Source organism: Falco peregrinus, chromosome 3 (genome assembly GCF_023634155.1).
Source record: "Falco peregrinus isolate bFalPer1 chromosome 3, bFalPer1.pri, whole genome shotgun sequence".
Lineage (NCBI taxonomy): Eukaryota > Metazoa > Chordata > Aves > Falconiformes > Falconidae > Falco > Falco peregrinus.
Window position 1 is genome coordinate 60569761 of NC_073723.1, and position 16593 is coordinate 60586353.

Genomic DNA, 16593 nt, shown 5'->3' on the forward strand with positions numbered 1-16593 from the left:
TATTCCTCTGTCCCCTCAGAAAATATATGTATACTGTGTGATTTTTTTATTTGCAAGATGATTTATTGTGCTTTGACTGCTTTTGGACTTTTTGCATCACTGGAACCAAAATGCATAGATAGTTCTTAGTGTTTTATGTATCTTCAGAAGGCTATTCTCCATGTAGCTTTTGCTACATTATTAAGTCTCAGTATAAGAGTAACAGTGAAATTGCTTCATTCTAGGAAGGGAAGATTCTGGCCTAAAGTGCCCCAGAAAGCACGTAAATTAGTTACTCCATCCCCTGCATTCTTTATCCCCCAATTATGATTAACCTCTGTTGAAAGACCATGAGCAATATGATTTAGGAAGTCCTCACCTGCATGACCTACCCATCCTTTGCCCTATCTTACTTTTGAAATACAGTGTGAGTGTAATTCCTTTTTTATTCTTTTTTTATTTTCTTTTTATTTTTCTTTTTTTTTTCTCTTTTTTTCCACGTTTTTTCTTAATCTGTTTGACTGGCTTAATCTAAATATGGGTTAAGCCTACTGAGACCAAATTCATTTTAAAAAGGGAGGACTGGTCTGAAATCTCCAGAAGCAAAACATTATTAAAGTCTGGTTTTCCACTCAGTTCCCTAAAGAGAGGAGATGATTTGTAATGCTGCTTATTTATACCTCTGACTAAGAATACTGGTTTAAATTACAATTCAATTAAAAAAAACCCCATGCAATACCAAATATCCCCAGTTCTTTGAAAAGCATGAGTTTTATTATTACTTTCTTATAATGTCTAACAATTATGTCAAAAACTGATGGGTATTTGTTCTTTTTGACATTTGTACAAATACTTCTGTCATGACACAACATTCTTGGCTCTGGTCCATGACACTGCAGTTTCTAAAATATGTAGACATCTTCACATGCCCCAAAATTACTAAGTATCATTTAGGTCAAGCGTACTTGAATAAATTATTTCTTAGCTTCTGGGAGTCCTGTTTCTAAGCCTAAATGCTTCTTGAGCAATAAAAAGTGCCAGTAAATTGGTAGGTTGGCATCAACACTAAGTGATTTTCCTTCTGGGCTTTTTGGCTTTTTCCTTAGATCTTTAGTTTAAACTCTCCTGTAAGACCTCATAATATGCAAAGCAGGCATGAATTCATTACACACACACAACTGACATATAACCACATCCATGATGAAATGTATCAGCTGCTTCAACAGCATTCAAAGACACTCTGGGGGAGGCCAGAAGCAGAGCAACATCTTTCATCCTGCTGAAACTGGGCAGAAGCTTCAATACCGTGTACCTCATTTGTCCCAGCTGGAGTACAGGCACTGAGGTTAATACCTCTGCTCCAGCATTGCTTACCAGTCAAACTGCAAGAGAACATGATGAGCCAGAAGTTCAATTTTACATTTCAGTTGGATGCAAGTTATGTCAATATACCGGGCCAATATATAGGGTTGTAGTTCCACTCTTTGGTGTTACCATCTACCCGAACATGACTTCCTTATCACATACAGGCATCTCTTTCAAAGCAAAAAAAATCACTTCCTGTAATTTTTGTGCAAATAAAGATGCGACCCATCTCTACTGTAGAAATTCATTGTTCGGAAAAGCCGGTTTGGACTGACAGAGGTTGGAGACCTTTCTCCTGAAGACATGAAGAAGATCCGCTACCTCTCCCTGATTGAGCTAACAGCCTTCTACGACGCCCTGGGGGTGGAGCTGAAGAGGAACCGCGCAGAGAGGGTGCGGGGACGAGGTACCGTGTCATCCCCATGGGTGCCACTTGGGTGCCACTCAGAGTTGCAAAGAAGACGTGTGCGAGGCGTGTTTCCTCTGCTTCACATTTCCTCTTATTATTTTTAAGAAAACGGTCTGTTTGGAGTACCTCTCACCATACTGCTGGAGAATGATCAAAAGAAGGTTCCTGGAATAAAAGTTCCCCTCATCTTCCAAAAAGTGAGTACAACTCAGCCTGTTCAGCCACTAAGGTTTGCTTTTCTGTCATTTTCATTGACACTCAGCATCAGATAAAAGAAGATGCAAGCTTTACAGACTTGAAGGTATCTATGGATTGTCTGTCTATATGTTGTAATTTAAAAGACTTGTGACAAGGAAATGAATTTTTTTCTTTTTTGTGTTTCATCTGTAGTAGGAACCTCTTTTGATTTTTGTGATATGATACCATCCGGGAAAGTTTGGAAAACAAATGTTTGGCTTTCTGTTTCCCCTTTTCACTAAATTAGAGCACCATGCAAAATTGTGTGTGTGCACGCAGAACTGGCAGAGATGAGTTGTCTCAGAAATTTTAATTTCACGTGAATTCAGGTGGTAGTATTACTTGGCTATTATTTCAGAATGGAAGCGGTAATCTCACTGAGGCTTGTATGACAAGACAATGTGATTTATAGAAGTCATTTGATAGTACAATGACATCCAGAGGTTGTCTTGGAGACACGTACAGAGACACGAGCACATGTGCAATTACACAGGTTTACATGGACTTGAAAATGCAACAAATTTCTCTGTAAATACTGACAAAAGACAAAGTGGTGTGGAGTGTCCAGGGAAAGACTGACGTGACCGGAATATTTACATGACTTTGTAGTCAGCTCCATAGCTCCCCTGTCAAGATACCATGGGAAATTAAATGGATCCAACATCTAGGGCAGGAAGCAGACCTGGTGGTGAAAATATAGAGCTATATGAATAAATACTAGGAAATGATTTTATTTTGTTTCCTCGCTCTAAATTACGTTAAATCAAAACATACTTATTTTTTTATAAAGAATTACAGTGGAAAGCCTATTCCTTTATTCACAGAAATTTCAAACTAAAATACCCTGGGACCATTTTCTAATCTGAGTTCTCAGATCCCACAAACATGTTATCTATAGACCTTTCCATTGTGCTCCTCAGGGAAAGACTTAAACATTTCTCAGAGGTTAATTTTCCCTCAAAACACTATTGTGTTTTCTGTACTGTGCATACTCTGTATTTCAAGGTCAGGAATATGGAGAACAAATTAGGAAGGTTTATTTACATGAGCTGGCTTGTTTTCATTAGAAAATTACATATAAATGTATCTTTTTCAGATTAGTTTCAGGGATACCTAGATTGAAAAAAAGTTAATAGTATTTTTAAGTGTCACTGAGTATTTTCCTGGGTTTTGTTGGCTTTTTTTCAGTTGCTGCTCAAGCTTGAGGAAACAGGTTTAGAAACCGAAGGAATTCTGCGAGTGCCTGGATCTGCCTCCAGAGTGAAGGTACATGCTTGTGCCAGTTTTCTGTCTCCTGGACCACAGACTCCATGTTAAATAATACAGCACTCACAAATGCACGCTGCACATAAATACTGATGCGTGTAGCTCAGCATTTCTATTCCTACCAGTAAAAGGTCAGATTGGTTCCTGGGAACCAATAAATCACAGAACATGTAGTCTCTTGTTTTGCATTTGTTAACATTCTATATAAAGCACAGACTTGATGTTGAATGCAGTTTTTCTTCATGAAACATTGAGGGATCCTTTCGGTTTAACTCTGCTGTCCAAATTTACCATGATCTTATCTGCATTTTAATTTTTTTCAGAAAGCCCGGGCTGCTAAACTGAGCGAACTTCAGATAAAGATCTTATTCCATGTCATTTTAACCTTTGTGTCATTTTATTTCTCATTTATCTTCTGTGATCTCACAATTTCATGTTCCAAGTGAGAGAAATTTGGCCTGTGTTCACTGTTTGGCAGCCTCAAGTACTGTGTTTTCGCAGGGTATTTGTGGGCTATGAAGGCAGCCCAATAACCCAACATTGCGGTGCAGTAATGCTTGCAATTGTTTCTCTAGACTCACTCGATTCCAGCAGCTGGAAGCCTTTGGCAGAGGCAAGTTAGGAAAACAAGTTTTTTCTGAGCTTAGTAGTGTCTACCTCTTTCCCAGAGTTTTGGTTTTTTCCAGAGGTTTGGTTTTTTGGGTTTTTTTGGGTTTTTTTTTTTTTGTCTGGTTTAAGCAACTTTTTTTAGTACATCCCACTCCCACTTTCTCATCCTCAGGAAAGCTAATCTTGCTTTCTGGGGCTTGAAGTCTCAACATTGTGGCAGCCACACAAATCTTGGGGATTACTAAATGTCAGTGGGCTGGGGATCATAAAAAATTACTACAAGAAAAAGCAGCATTACGTGAAACATACCGAAGACAGGCAGTAACATCCCAGCTCCCTTTGGCTTGTGGACTGATAAAAGCACTCCGCCTTGCGAAGTGCCACATCTTGCAGAATTTGGCTTGTAATCTTCAGCTTCCTCATTTTTTCATACACATACCTAAAGTAGTATTTCAGACAATCTCAATTTTTTTCCAACATCTCCAGCGAGATTACACAGCAGGGCTGTGCTCTAACTAATTAAATTACTTTCATATTCTTTGCATATACTCTACTGCATCTTTTTCAGTTCTTATTCACAACTTATATCCAGGGAGCTGCTATGACATATGACTTTATATGTAAGTTTCCTATACTGGGTGGTAAGTTAAACTGCCCATATGAAAGTTTTAAATTATTTGAGTTTTGGCTTCATTCAAGTCTGTCCTAAAGCCAACCAGCAAGGGAGAGTTTTTTTCAAAGCAGATCCAGATTTCCTCCTTCAAAGCCCTCATACATTATTATGACATTAGGATTTGAGGGCATTCCAATTTTATTTCAGTCTTGTTTGGAGAAAGAAAAGGCATGTGGAAGTGATTAAAGGTTAGTCTTCTACAAAACAAAGAATAGAAGGTATAAATACAAGTTTTTGCTCTGTAATCTGACTTGTAACAAAAGCTCCAGTGATCCAAAAATGTAAGACGGCCTACTCTAGGATCTTCATGTTTTAAAAAATATGCAAAAGCATTTTGTAAAGGTATTAGGTATATATACAGGGGGCAGGGTATATATACAGTATATATATATATATATATATATATATATATATATATATATGCTTGCCTGTGTGGAGTTATACATTAAATGTTTACATTTCAAAAATCTTGCTTTCTATTTCTATGGCTTTTTCCCAGTTCTTGCCAGAAAAACATGGAGTAATTTTTTTGCCCTATTGTGCTTTTGATGAGGTGAGGATTTCTGTTCCACATTTCCCAGTCAGTTACCAGGACAGAATTTAATCCAGCTGTTTGCATAGATTATGTGCAAAGGATGTGAATACAGAGGAAGGTGAGATAGCCCAGATTAAAACCAGTAAAATGTGCTAGTGAAAATGAGATTGTAACATTATATACCAAATCCTGAATGACTTTCTATTTCCTTTTGTGCCAACCATTCTGCTTCATTATGTGCGACCATATATGATATGTAATTTCCTTCCATTCGTGTGAGACACAGTAAACAGAATTCATTTTTAAAAGCTTTTCTGTCTGAATGGACTAAGCTTTTTTGTGTAATATTAAATTAGATTTGACAAATTTATAAATTACATTTGACAAAAACATGATTTGAAACCTGAATATTACCTACAGATATATTTTGTCATAAATGGTCTCACAAAAAACAGCAACAAACTTCCTACGGATACGGCAGTGTTTGGGCAGTAATAATTGTGAAAGATGTGTTATTTATGGATACACTTATATTACAAAACCATCCTTCAATCTTATTAATCCAACACAGTTTTGAGGAGCTTGCATTTTCCAAACAGTGATCTGGGTTTAAAGCCAAATTCCATTCTGTCATGTTAGAAAGTGGGGGTTTCCTCGAACCCTTTATATTTGATCTGTGTGACAGTTTCCCAAGAAAGACGAGACCCTTGTGTTCCACCAGCCTGTCCGCTACCTGCGTTTGACAGCCCACGGTGTCAGGGGGTGACTCGACTGACCCATTCAGGGACCCCCGCTGACAGCGTCACTGAGTCAAACCCCTTGTCGCAACTAAAATCTCTGGAGGCTTACACAAAATGAAAGTTTAGCTGAAGATTTTTAGAATACAAAATGCAAGTTTGTGACAAAGTAAATTTCAAAGATTGCCCATGATAACACTGCAAAGTAAGCTTACGAGAATATACCTGGTAACAGCGGGCATGAGTTAGTCGTAGAATAAAGTTCGTACCCAGTAGGTGTCCCTATGGGGGAGAAAACAGGTTCAGCCCCTCGACTGATCCCAGAAGTTATCATGGAGTCTTCCCTGACTTCTCCCCTCTTTTGTTCACTTTTTACACTTCACAGTACATTGCATATTAATTTATCATTCACAGGATAGGTTATAAGCTTCTAATGCCAATTAACACACACCCTCAGATAGCGCTGCTGAAGTTTTTCACTACACATGCTCCCCGAGCAGGGTTTTGCCCTCCTTCAGGGAGTCTGTTTGAGTCAACGGTTGCCACCTCCCACTACCACAATCACCTTTGTCTTGTTTTCAATTAATTTTCTGTTAACGTATGAGGGTTGTAACACCTTAGTAGCTTGTCTTCTCTTGCGGCCAGAACTTTTTCACTTGAATGCTCGTTTCTTAGATAATGGTGTTCTTCTCGCTGTCTGTTGTCACTCACGCTTCCCAAGGCTGACTCCCTTGATTAGAAGTTCCTTCATTCATAGAGAGTGGATCAGCTTGACCTAACTTCATGCACAGATGTGTTTAACATATACTTACACACTAAATCAGTGTGGTAATTCAGGAGTTTAGACAACAATTCCCCCCTTTGGACTTATTTCACTCCAAGACCAGTCCATTTTCTTTACATTTAGGTGGAGCTTGAGTGACTCTAGTCACACATATTTTTGTTACTGATTGGTATCACATACCCAGTGAGATGCAGTGGTACCTTGGAGGTGGTAATGTTGGGGTGGAGGTGTGTATTAGTATTGCAACGAGATTATTTCATCTGGGGAGAGTAATTTTGCCACAACTCTTGGCTCAACAGTGAACATCATCTCATGTATTCTTCCTTTGACAACCGCTATGCAGCTTATCAGCTGTGTGGTGCCGCCAAGTTCCCCCTGCGGGGAGCACAGCAGAGCCCGGCCGCGGGGTCCCCGCTCCGCTCCCCCCTCCCTTACTCCTGTCAGCAGGTGCCGAGGTGGCAGGGTGCCTTGCTCAGGGAGCCGTGGTAAGGCAGATTCCGTGCATGCCAAACATCCCGAAAGCGATAGCTGCATTTTACCCCAAAAAGCTTTCCATGATGCTATGCTTCTACTAGGTCCCAGTTTTCTCTAATTCCCCCCCAAAGTAATTTTCCCACACATATCTACTAGGGACCTTACTGAATGTTTCCCATTTAGACACAAATATGAAACACTGATTAGTTACCCTGCAGAACTAAACAGACCTCCAATATAGAGCAAGATGCTGACATTGAGAGCAAGAGGATTAAATGGGCACTCAAAATGGTATAATCAATCTTGTCTTAGATCTCTCATGGTGTTTTTTGGAATGTATTAAGTGGAGATTTTCTGACAGTAATGGTTTGATACTTTTATTTTTCTACAAAGTGATGAAATCTAATTATAGCTATTGGAAAACAAAACATCTTTATAAAGACAGAAAGACCTGAAATTAAAGCCATTTGCTTAGGGCCTGTGGACTCGGATTCCAACAGGCTATGTAGCAAGTTCACTGGCAGTGAGGAAGAAATGCCACTCCTTTGTGATTTAAGGGTCAAAATCTCTGGAGAGTGTTTCAAACAAGAAGAACAGCTGTGCTAAAAATCCTTTTTAACTGAATTTTCTCTTTCTAGTTCTAAGGCATTGCACAAAATTGTCTTGTTTTAAAATGGTTCAAATGGCTCACTGGCAGAAATCTAGCTATAGCAAACCGAATTTAGCCTCTCCTGTAAAATATCCCCAGGAACCTGATGTGTTAACCTGCTCTGAACTCCACACAGCTCTACCTAAACCACCACTGGTTTAGGGCTACTTTAATTCAACTGCAGTGTAAACCTGCCAGTTGTTTGTAATGGGATTTCTGAAGTGGTCTCAGACTGCTGGGTCAGAAGCAATGACTGAAGGTCAGATGTTCCTTGTATCTTTCAGAATCTTCATCAAGAACTTGAGGCAAAATTTTATGAAGATGCTTTTGACTGGGACCAAGTACGAAATAATGATGCAGCTGGACTGCTGAAAATGTTTATAAGAGAACTCCCAAGCCCACTCTTCACAGTAGAATATCTGCCTGCTTTCATCACACTAGTGGAAAGTATGTGGAAATGAGTTAATGTGGACTGATCTAGATCAAATGTAATAGTAGACTTCATATTTTTTTCTTTCTGAAGTAGAGAGAGAAAAAGTCTCAGTGCATTGCCTAAACATTTACATTTTCTGCAACCTTTCCTTTTCAAATAGAAAAGGTCTGCATTTAGCTAATAGCATAGACTCATTGTGTGAATGACACAACTGTTTAATGTAAGATTTGAAACCTGTGAGCAATTGATGACTGAGCAATGACTTTCATATACAGACTCTGATTCACCCAAATTATAGATTTCACAAACAAAAATTTCTGCAAGGTAAACTCAAGTCACTGCCCTTTAGCTGATATTCTGTTCATTTCACTTAAAGTTTATGCTGAGGTCAGAATGTTTGTACAAAGATAGGTGTGATCACAGAAAGCTTCAGGCAGTCGGGTTTTGTTTTCAGTGTACACACACGCTCTCATTCTCAGTACATTTTGTTCATTTGTCTTCCAGGAAGAATGCAGTAGTAACTTGCCACACTTACTGATTTCATTGTAAATTCACGTCAGCTAGGACAGAGTGAAACTGTCAGGATGATGAATTTATTAGGCAAATTGGTGCAGAAAAATTAAGACCTTTACATAAGGTTGCAACTAAGTTTTCAGTGTCTCCATGAGGTAGTTGAAAGGGCACAAGGAGGTGACCCTTTTCTCTAACCTTCTCCTACTTGAGCGTTCTTGTGAATCACAGACTGCATGCAGTTATGATCACTTAGTAATCTGGAGGAGAAAACTGAACAGGAGGTGTCTGCACAGAATAAAGTAATTTATTCCTTGCAACAGATACGCTGTCCACAGCTTGCACTCTTTTTTTTTTTTTTTTTTTTTCTCCAAACCTCTCTTATCCATCCTGAGTGGATATAAAGTCTTATCTTCCCCCGTGATGAAGACCCAATATGATGAGGAAAACCCCACCCATTAGATTGGTTTTCTGTTTAGGAATAGTTAATCATGGGAAAGGCTATGGTTAATCAACACCTAAACCTGCTAGTCTCAACCAGACAGTGGTTTCTGTGTTTCTGGAACTGTTGACCAACAAGGTTTAGATTTTTTTTGCAACTAGGATTTTAAAAATGCTAATTATTCACGTTCTTAGAAATTTCTACAATCAAGTTACAGCTACAAGCTTTGCATCTGTTGATCATGCTGCTGCCTGAAGCCAACAGAGACACAGCCAAAGTAAGTTCTTTCTTCATTTGCTATCACCTGCCATCTGTGGTGCTTTTGACTTTTAAATGAGAGACATGGTTGTTGTTTTTCTAACAGTCAGTGATCAGACGCTGCACTGCACTGTGAAAGTATTCATGTGTGGGGTTTTATCATTTCCTTGAAAAGATGTTCCTGGCTGTCATTTCTTTTACAAGCAATTAAGTAATAGTTGCTGGAGGTATCCAACTGCTGGTGTCAGTAAATGGCTCCCAGGCATCATTTATTCTGGGGGATTCATTTCAAAGAGCCTTGTTCCTTGCATAGTTTGGAAAAAGAAGGTCCAGTTTCTGGTTTTTCAATATACAATATACAGCTGTATACGTAAAACACATGCTACACAAGTAGTCTTAATTATTACTAAGCTTTTATACAAAAATAGAAGTGATGGAAAAACTGAATGAATCTCTACTTCCTATTTATAATGAGATTTTAGAAATGTCTCCAATGCAGTTTCTCTTTTGTAATTCCTGGGTTTGTAAAAATGTTTTAATTGCAGTGTAGGGTACAAAGACAGTGGTTTTAATGATATAGTTTGTTGTGGTTTAACCTGGCAGGCAGCTAAACACCACACAACTGTTCACTGACTCCCTGCCCCTTCAGTGGGATGGGGGAGAGAATCAGAAAAAAAAAAAAAAAGTAAAGTTAATGGACTGAGATAAAAAAAGTTTAATGGGACAGAAAAGGAAGGGAAAATAAAAATTACGTGATGCACAATGTAATTGCTCACCACCCACTGTTCCTGAGCAGCGGCCCCCATCCAGCTTTCCCCCTAGTTTATATGCTAAGCATGATGTCTTATGGTATGGAATATCTCTTAGGTCAGTTGGGGTCAGCTGTCCCAGTTGTGTCCCCTCTCAGCTTCTTGTGCCCCCCCTGCCCTTGTGCCACCACTCCCCACCCCAGCCTCCTCACTGGTTTGGCAGCATGAGAAGCTGAAGAGTCCTTGACTTAGCATAAACACTGCTTAGCAGTAACTAAAACATCAGTGTGTTATCAATATTATTCTCATTCCAAATCCGAAACACAGCACTGTACCAGCTACTAGGAAGAAAATTAACTCTATCCCAGCTGAAACCAGGACAGTGTTGCAAAAGGACTCGTTGGCAGACCCCAACTCTAACCACAGCTGCAATCCATCCTATTCAGTCACTCAAGTAAAATTCTGAATAAACTGCCCAAAAGGGAAATGAGTTTCCTTTGACTCTGCCATGCGTGTGCAGAAGTGACGTCGATGAACAACCACTGTGCTCTTCTTGCTTTCATTATCCCAGAATAAAAGTTTGGGGTTTGCTGGCAGAAATTCCTCAGATTATATCAGAAATGGGACTGGCACACTTTTGAAGAGAGGTTGATCATCCTGGTGATTGCAACATATCAAGCCATGGCCAGATACTTCAAAATAGGCACCTTGAAATCTATGAAGAAATTAACTATTCCATTGCAACACCTGTATATCTTTCCTCTACTACAGGATTTAAAGACTTAGTGCAGACACTGTACTTTGACTTATAGATTTGGGATTATGCTTTAAGTGATAGATAATAATTTATCTTTCTATAATTTATATGTATTTTCATAAAATTAACATTTCTTCTGTGATTGACACAGGTAGTTGTGCCAGCAAATATTGGAGTAATCCAAATTACAATGCACAAAAATCTAAATTTCACCTCCAAGTGCAAATATAGCAGCTTTGAAGACAGAAATGCTGTGCATTTGAAAACACTACTTTTATTAATTAAATTATTTTGTGAGACTCAGCATAACAAGTTTTGTTTTTCCAGGCCTTTCTTCGGTTCCTGAAAAAGGTGGTTGCTAATGAAGGGAAAAATAAAATGAATTTGTGGAACGTTTCTATGATTGTTGCACCAAACCTCTTCATCTACAAAGGGAAACGTGCAAATCAACAAGAAATGCAAGCAGCTGCCAGCACAGCACACATTGTGCGGCTTTTAATTCGGTACCAGGACATCCTGTGGACAGTGAGTAATGCTGGTTCCCTTTTCATGGCCCCAGTACAGAGAATTATTTTTTATATGCAGCAGCTCTGTAGAAATCAAAGTGACCTTCCTAGAAGAAATAGTTAGCTAGTCTTTGGAAACTGGCTGGTGTCTTCTATATCAAGGATGAAACAGGGTAACAGATATGTCTGGATGGAGATATATGTCATCTAAGACATCCATTTTAGCATGAATTGCCCTCTGGAGGTATTTATCCCATACCATTGTTTGTCCAGAAGAATGCATATGAGAATGATTTAATCTAGATACCTAAACTTGAATGAGATTAAATGATTGTTTAAAGTCTAGCCCATAATAACATGGGCCAAAAGTGTGTACTACTTGCTGGACTGCTGAAGGATGGCATGAAGATGATGAGAGTTTCAGCTCATTTCCTCATAACAGAGGGAGGGTATGATGGGGGTTCCGAAGCTTAACTCCTAATAAAGTTCCTACAACTGCAAACATCACTAAAAAATTTCACATGGTATGAAAGGTGGCCTACAGTTTCACCAAAGGAGTAACTGTGGCTTGTTAGAAGGAGTTACCCATCACATGCATTTTCTGGGAATAAACAGAGCTTCTGCTGCCTGAATCTGGTACCTTTCTAAAGCGCCAACACCAGTTTTATGGGGGAAAAGGATTACTGTGCATTCTCAGCTCCGGTTTCCTTCCTTTAGGTCCCATCCTTTCTGATTTCCCAAGTGAGGAAAATGAATGAGGCAGCAATGAACAACAGCAAGAGGCAGCTGATGTTTGACAAAGGGGTGAGAAAACTTCTGAGGAGAAAGACCATGGAACGGGAGAGACCTGAAAGACCAGAGGTGTGATAAAAATGCATCACTTTCAAGGGCAACTTTAACCAGCCTTCCTCCTTTCTTTCATAAAAGCTTCTGAGCGCGGGCAGGAAATTTTGCCACACAAAATAAGCTGTCTTGGGAGCTATCTTGAAAGATGTGCTTCCCAGTCCAATCACTTGATAAGACAAAGCTTTGGGGATTGATTGAGAAAAGGTAAGGAAGGCAGAATGATTTCTAGCAGCCCAAGCTATAACCTGTTGCAAACACATGCTGGTTTTGTATGTGTTTTATAAGAAAATGGTCATATATGGACTACCCTTGACAGCAATAATCTGTAGATATTCAACAAGTGCATGGCTCTGTAGTTGAGTCATAGGATTTATTATTAGGATTCATTGCATTTACCCATGCCCTGGTCTAGGCCACTGGATATTCTTCTTGGAAGCTTTGGTTTTACAGCTTTGCATTAACTTCCTATGCAGAGAGAAAATCCAGTTTTCCTAACATAGACACCAAAACTGGGTCTAAATTTTAAGTGCCTGATGAAGTAGTTTGTGTTGTTAGTCCCTGTGTAGTCAGAGGAGAGAGGTGGATACTTCTGAGAACTTCCTGAGCTCCAGGTCCAGTTCAGACTTAGAAAAGTCTGATGCAAAAATCTTCTTTTGGAGGTCTTAAAGCCACCAACTTTTCTCCACTGCCTAGACATGGATTTAGGAACTTACCAGACACACGCTACTTTAATAGACACCTAAAATCAACTTACATATTAGGTGTAACATATAATTTAGGCAACAAAGCATGTTGCGTACACATGCATAGAATATACAGTCCCTATAGCAGCTTATATGTAGTATTTCCGTGTAGTAACTACCTTTAATAGCCTGTAGAGAAATCTTTAAGATCTTCCATGGAGGTTTAAAAGAATGGAGACTGGTGAACTGCAAGAGGAGTAATCAAGGAACTGGTCAAGGACTCTATAGTTATTGACAAATACTCTTGCAGAACAAACTAAAGGACAAATTAGGAAGGAGTGATATCAAGAGATTATAAGAAATTGAGAACAATCCACTTAATACAAACAACAGAGAAAATGCAGAATGGAACATCTGGGGGAAAAAAGAACGAGAAATTTTATGTGTGAATTGTGAATCCATGATAATTCAGCTTTTTGGAGAATACATTTGCCAGCACTGACAGATATATTGTGAGTAGGACACACATTTGTGCTGCAGATGGAGACAGAGATGTTTGTTTAAAACGGCAGACTACTGTGTTGCAAAACTGTATTCACCCTGGAATGAATACAGTGAGAGCTTCTGAGGAGAGTTGATTACTGCAGTCATTGCACCTTTGGGAAGACAAGTTTATTGATCATAGCAATTGGCTTTGCATCTAATAAAACTAAGAGTAGCCACGGCAGGTAGCTGAAATATGAAGGGTAAATTGGAGGCAAACTCTGTTTGGGTAACTGAGTTGAATTTTGAGAGCACTTAACACAGTCCCCAGGTCTCAGATGTTCTAAATTACACAGGGACAGAGGCTGGAGAGACTATTGTACTCTGCTCAGCATGGTACTAACTGGATTAGAACTGGAATGCAAACCTTGCTAATTGATTTATCTACCATTAATCACGGAAGAGTGCATAAACTTCATAGATGATCGTTTGAACCCTACATAAGGTCAAATTTCAAATTAACAGAAACCATACGGTACTTTGAAATTGTACTGTACATACACTTCAATCTAGTTGAAGCTGTAGCAAGCAGAAACAGAGAACTGGATCTTCATGCCTCAGGGGAATATCGTTGTTAAAATTAAGAGCAGATATCAGATATTCCTAATCATTTTTATGTCTTTTTAAATAAGGAGCTGGTTCACTGACCAATGTTAACAGAAGTAACTTAAAAAATCTCAGATAACTTGACTCAATATTACTGCAAGCACTTAAAATTCAAGGGCTTTACTTTATTCTGTGTGCATTATGTGATTCTTACCAAGGAGATTGTGTCTTTGTATACTATCTCGTTATACTGTATCTACAAATTTGCATTTGTATGACTGTAGATATGCTTTTTGAATAATCAAATGAATCCAGGACAGTGATTTCTGCAAGCAACCTCAAAAGAGTTGCAGAACTGCTTCTGAATGGGGCTGGAACAGTATTTGCCTTAGACTTACTCTACTGATATCGATTTTAGGGAGCTGTCACTTTTCCCCCATACCTGCAGTCTGACATACCCGAGGGGGTGATAAGAGTTTATGCTCCACTGCATTCAAAAGTCTCTATGGCAATACAACTCAACAGCCAAACAAAAGCCAAAGACATCCTGGCTCGATTCCGCTGTGAAAACAGGTGGGTAACTCAGAACATTTTGTTTTCCTGAACAATAATGTCAGAACCATTAATTAATAGATTGCTCCCTTTTCAAAGACTCTTTGTGTTACAAGGACTCTTTTTCTAATCTACATTTGCTAATTTCTGGTTATGCCGGTCAAGGAAATTTTAACCACTGATTTTATTCTTTGTGTTTTACTTAACAATTGGCTCTGATACAGAATCAATCTTCCCTCTGTTGTGCCACTACTAAAAACATATGCTTTATAGATGAGCTGCCTAGAGAATCCAGAGGGATTGTCTTACGTCTGCCCATAAAACATTAATGTATTTGTTTCTGTAAGGTAACAGTTATTAACAGTTATTGGAAATGGTAAATTGTATCTGAAAATCGTTTCTGCAAAGTCTTCCCATGTTACCACAGAATTATGTTTTAAATAAATAATATAAAATAAATAATATAATAGAAGGTTTATTTCACTGTGACACAGTAGTCTACCTCTGTAGCAGATTCAGTATTCTGCAGTGCTCTGTTTGGTAGAAGTCCTTGCTTTTGATAAGTAAGTTCACAGGGACAAAAATATCAATTTTTAGCTTAATATAGATAGCAGCTGTTAAGGCAGTGGGTATAACAGAAAGACAAACTGAAGGTTTTTTTCCATCCTAGCCGTGGATCATCACAGAACATGAGAAGCCAGATCCAAAGTTTACATGAAATTGGAGGAAATATAGGTAGGTCTCACTTTTGAAATTCAGTTCTGAATGTCCTTAGCCTCCTAAAACTCCTCAGTGCTGTTTTCACACAGCTGGGTCTCGCCTACCCTCCAGTCCACATGCAGGAAAGGAGCCTGACCCAAAAGCTGTTAAAATCAATGTAATAATTTCTTCCCTCTGCAGCGAGACTGGAGGGGCATCCCACAGGACAGTGACCTGATGGCTGGACTTCAGCAGGACTTCATCTTGCCAGATTCATCAGACCTTTTGTTTATCTCTCTCACTCTCATAACTGAGCATTTTTCCATGTTTAGTCCTTTTGAGAGCACATCACTTTTCTGTCAAGCCTTTTCCCAAGACCCATTTCTCCCTCACTGCACTGAGGTGCTAATCTCCCACAGATAAAAGCCATAGAGTTGAGAATTCATCCCCTGCATGTATGGGTGTACTATACTCCTACTAATCCATGTGAGTTACTTCATTTGTAAATCCCTTGCCGTAAGCATTTTGTTTTCTTCTGTGTTTCTTGCAGTGACATTTTTCTAATAGCAGTGGCTTGCAACACAAGGTCCTGGCCTAAAGGTCAAAACCCAGATTTTATTTTGATATTGCACAGTCCCGACTCTCTCCTTTCTCTATCACATAAAAATTCTGGATGCTGTGTTGGAGTCTTTTGTCATCTGTGTGATCAGATTATTCCTTAATTCTGCTAGATTCAGCTAAACAGTTTCTATAAAGTTATTACAAAACATCATAGACTTGCTTCAGCTGCAGTCAAGAAGCAGCCTACTGAAGCTAAATACAAAACTAAATTCAATTAGTGTGGGGGTTTTCCCTGGCTAAACAGGACGACCAACTGATGCTAAAAAGAGAGAAAATCCTAACAGCCTTGTGAAACAATTCCCAGTATTCCCACCATGCTCTTTCAAAAATTTGGATGTTTAATTTGCCTCTTCACTTACAATTATGTTTATAGTCCTAGATCTTTCAAGGCATCTTAGTACGCTGATTGTGCATTAATTCATTTATATTGCTTTCACTTGAATAAAATTATTAGGACCCCAGTGACCTTAAAAGGAACTACAAAAAATTTACCAAAATCCGTTGTGTCACAGTAATGTAACCTCACCAGTTAAATGGCTCCATCATCCAGTGTAAATGCAGTACAGTCCAACAAATCAACTTCACTCAGGAATTTATTGCCTTATTACTCAATTAAGAGGCACCAAATGCCTCTTTCTGTGGCAAAGCAGCAGGGACTGCCCAGCCACCCAACTCCTATTCCCACTCACCACCTAACGAAACCCTCAAATGGCCAGACTTTAGAGAACTTT

At 39.0% G+C, this 16593-nt stretch overlaps 1 protein-coding gene across 2 annotated transcripts in view; it reads left to right on the forward strand.

Moving 5' to 3' along the window:
* ARHGAP28 (Rho GTPase activating protein 28) overlaps positions 1 to 16593 on the forward strand; it is an 80257-nt gene that overhangs the window by 59201 nt on the left and 4463 nt on the right. For both annotated transcript variants that reach the window (XM_005236492.3, XM_027785327.2), the window contains exons 6-14: positions 1585 to 1750; positions 1859 to 1950; positions 3179 to 3256; positions 8002 to 8164; positions 9297 to 9379; positions 11194 to 11391; positions 12090 to 12233; positions 14409 to 14563; positions 15213 to 15277. In XM_005236492.3, coding sequence (XP_005236549.1) covers positions 1585 to 1750; positions 1859 to 1950; positions 3179 to 3256; positions 8002 to 8164; positions 9297 to 9379; positions 11194 to 11391; positions 12090 to 12233; positions 14409 to 14563; positions 15213 to 15277 — 1144 coding nt within the window. The remainder of the gene's footprint in view (positions 1 to 1584; positions 1751 to 1858; positions 1951 to 3178; positions 3257 to 8001; positions 8165 to 9296; positions 9380 to 11193; positions 11392 to 12089; positions 12234 to 14408; positions 14564 to 15212; positions 15278 to 16593) is intronic.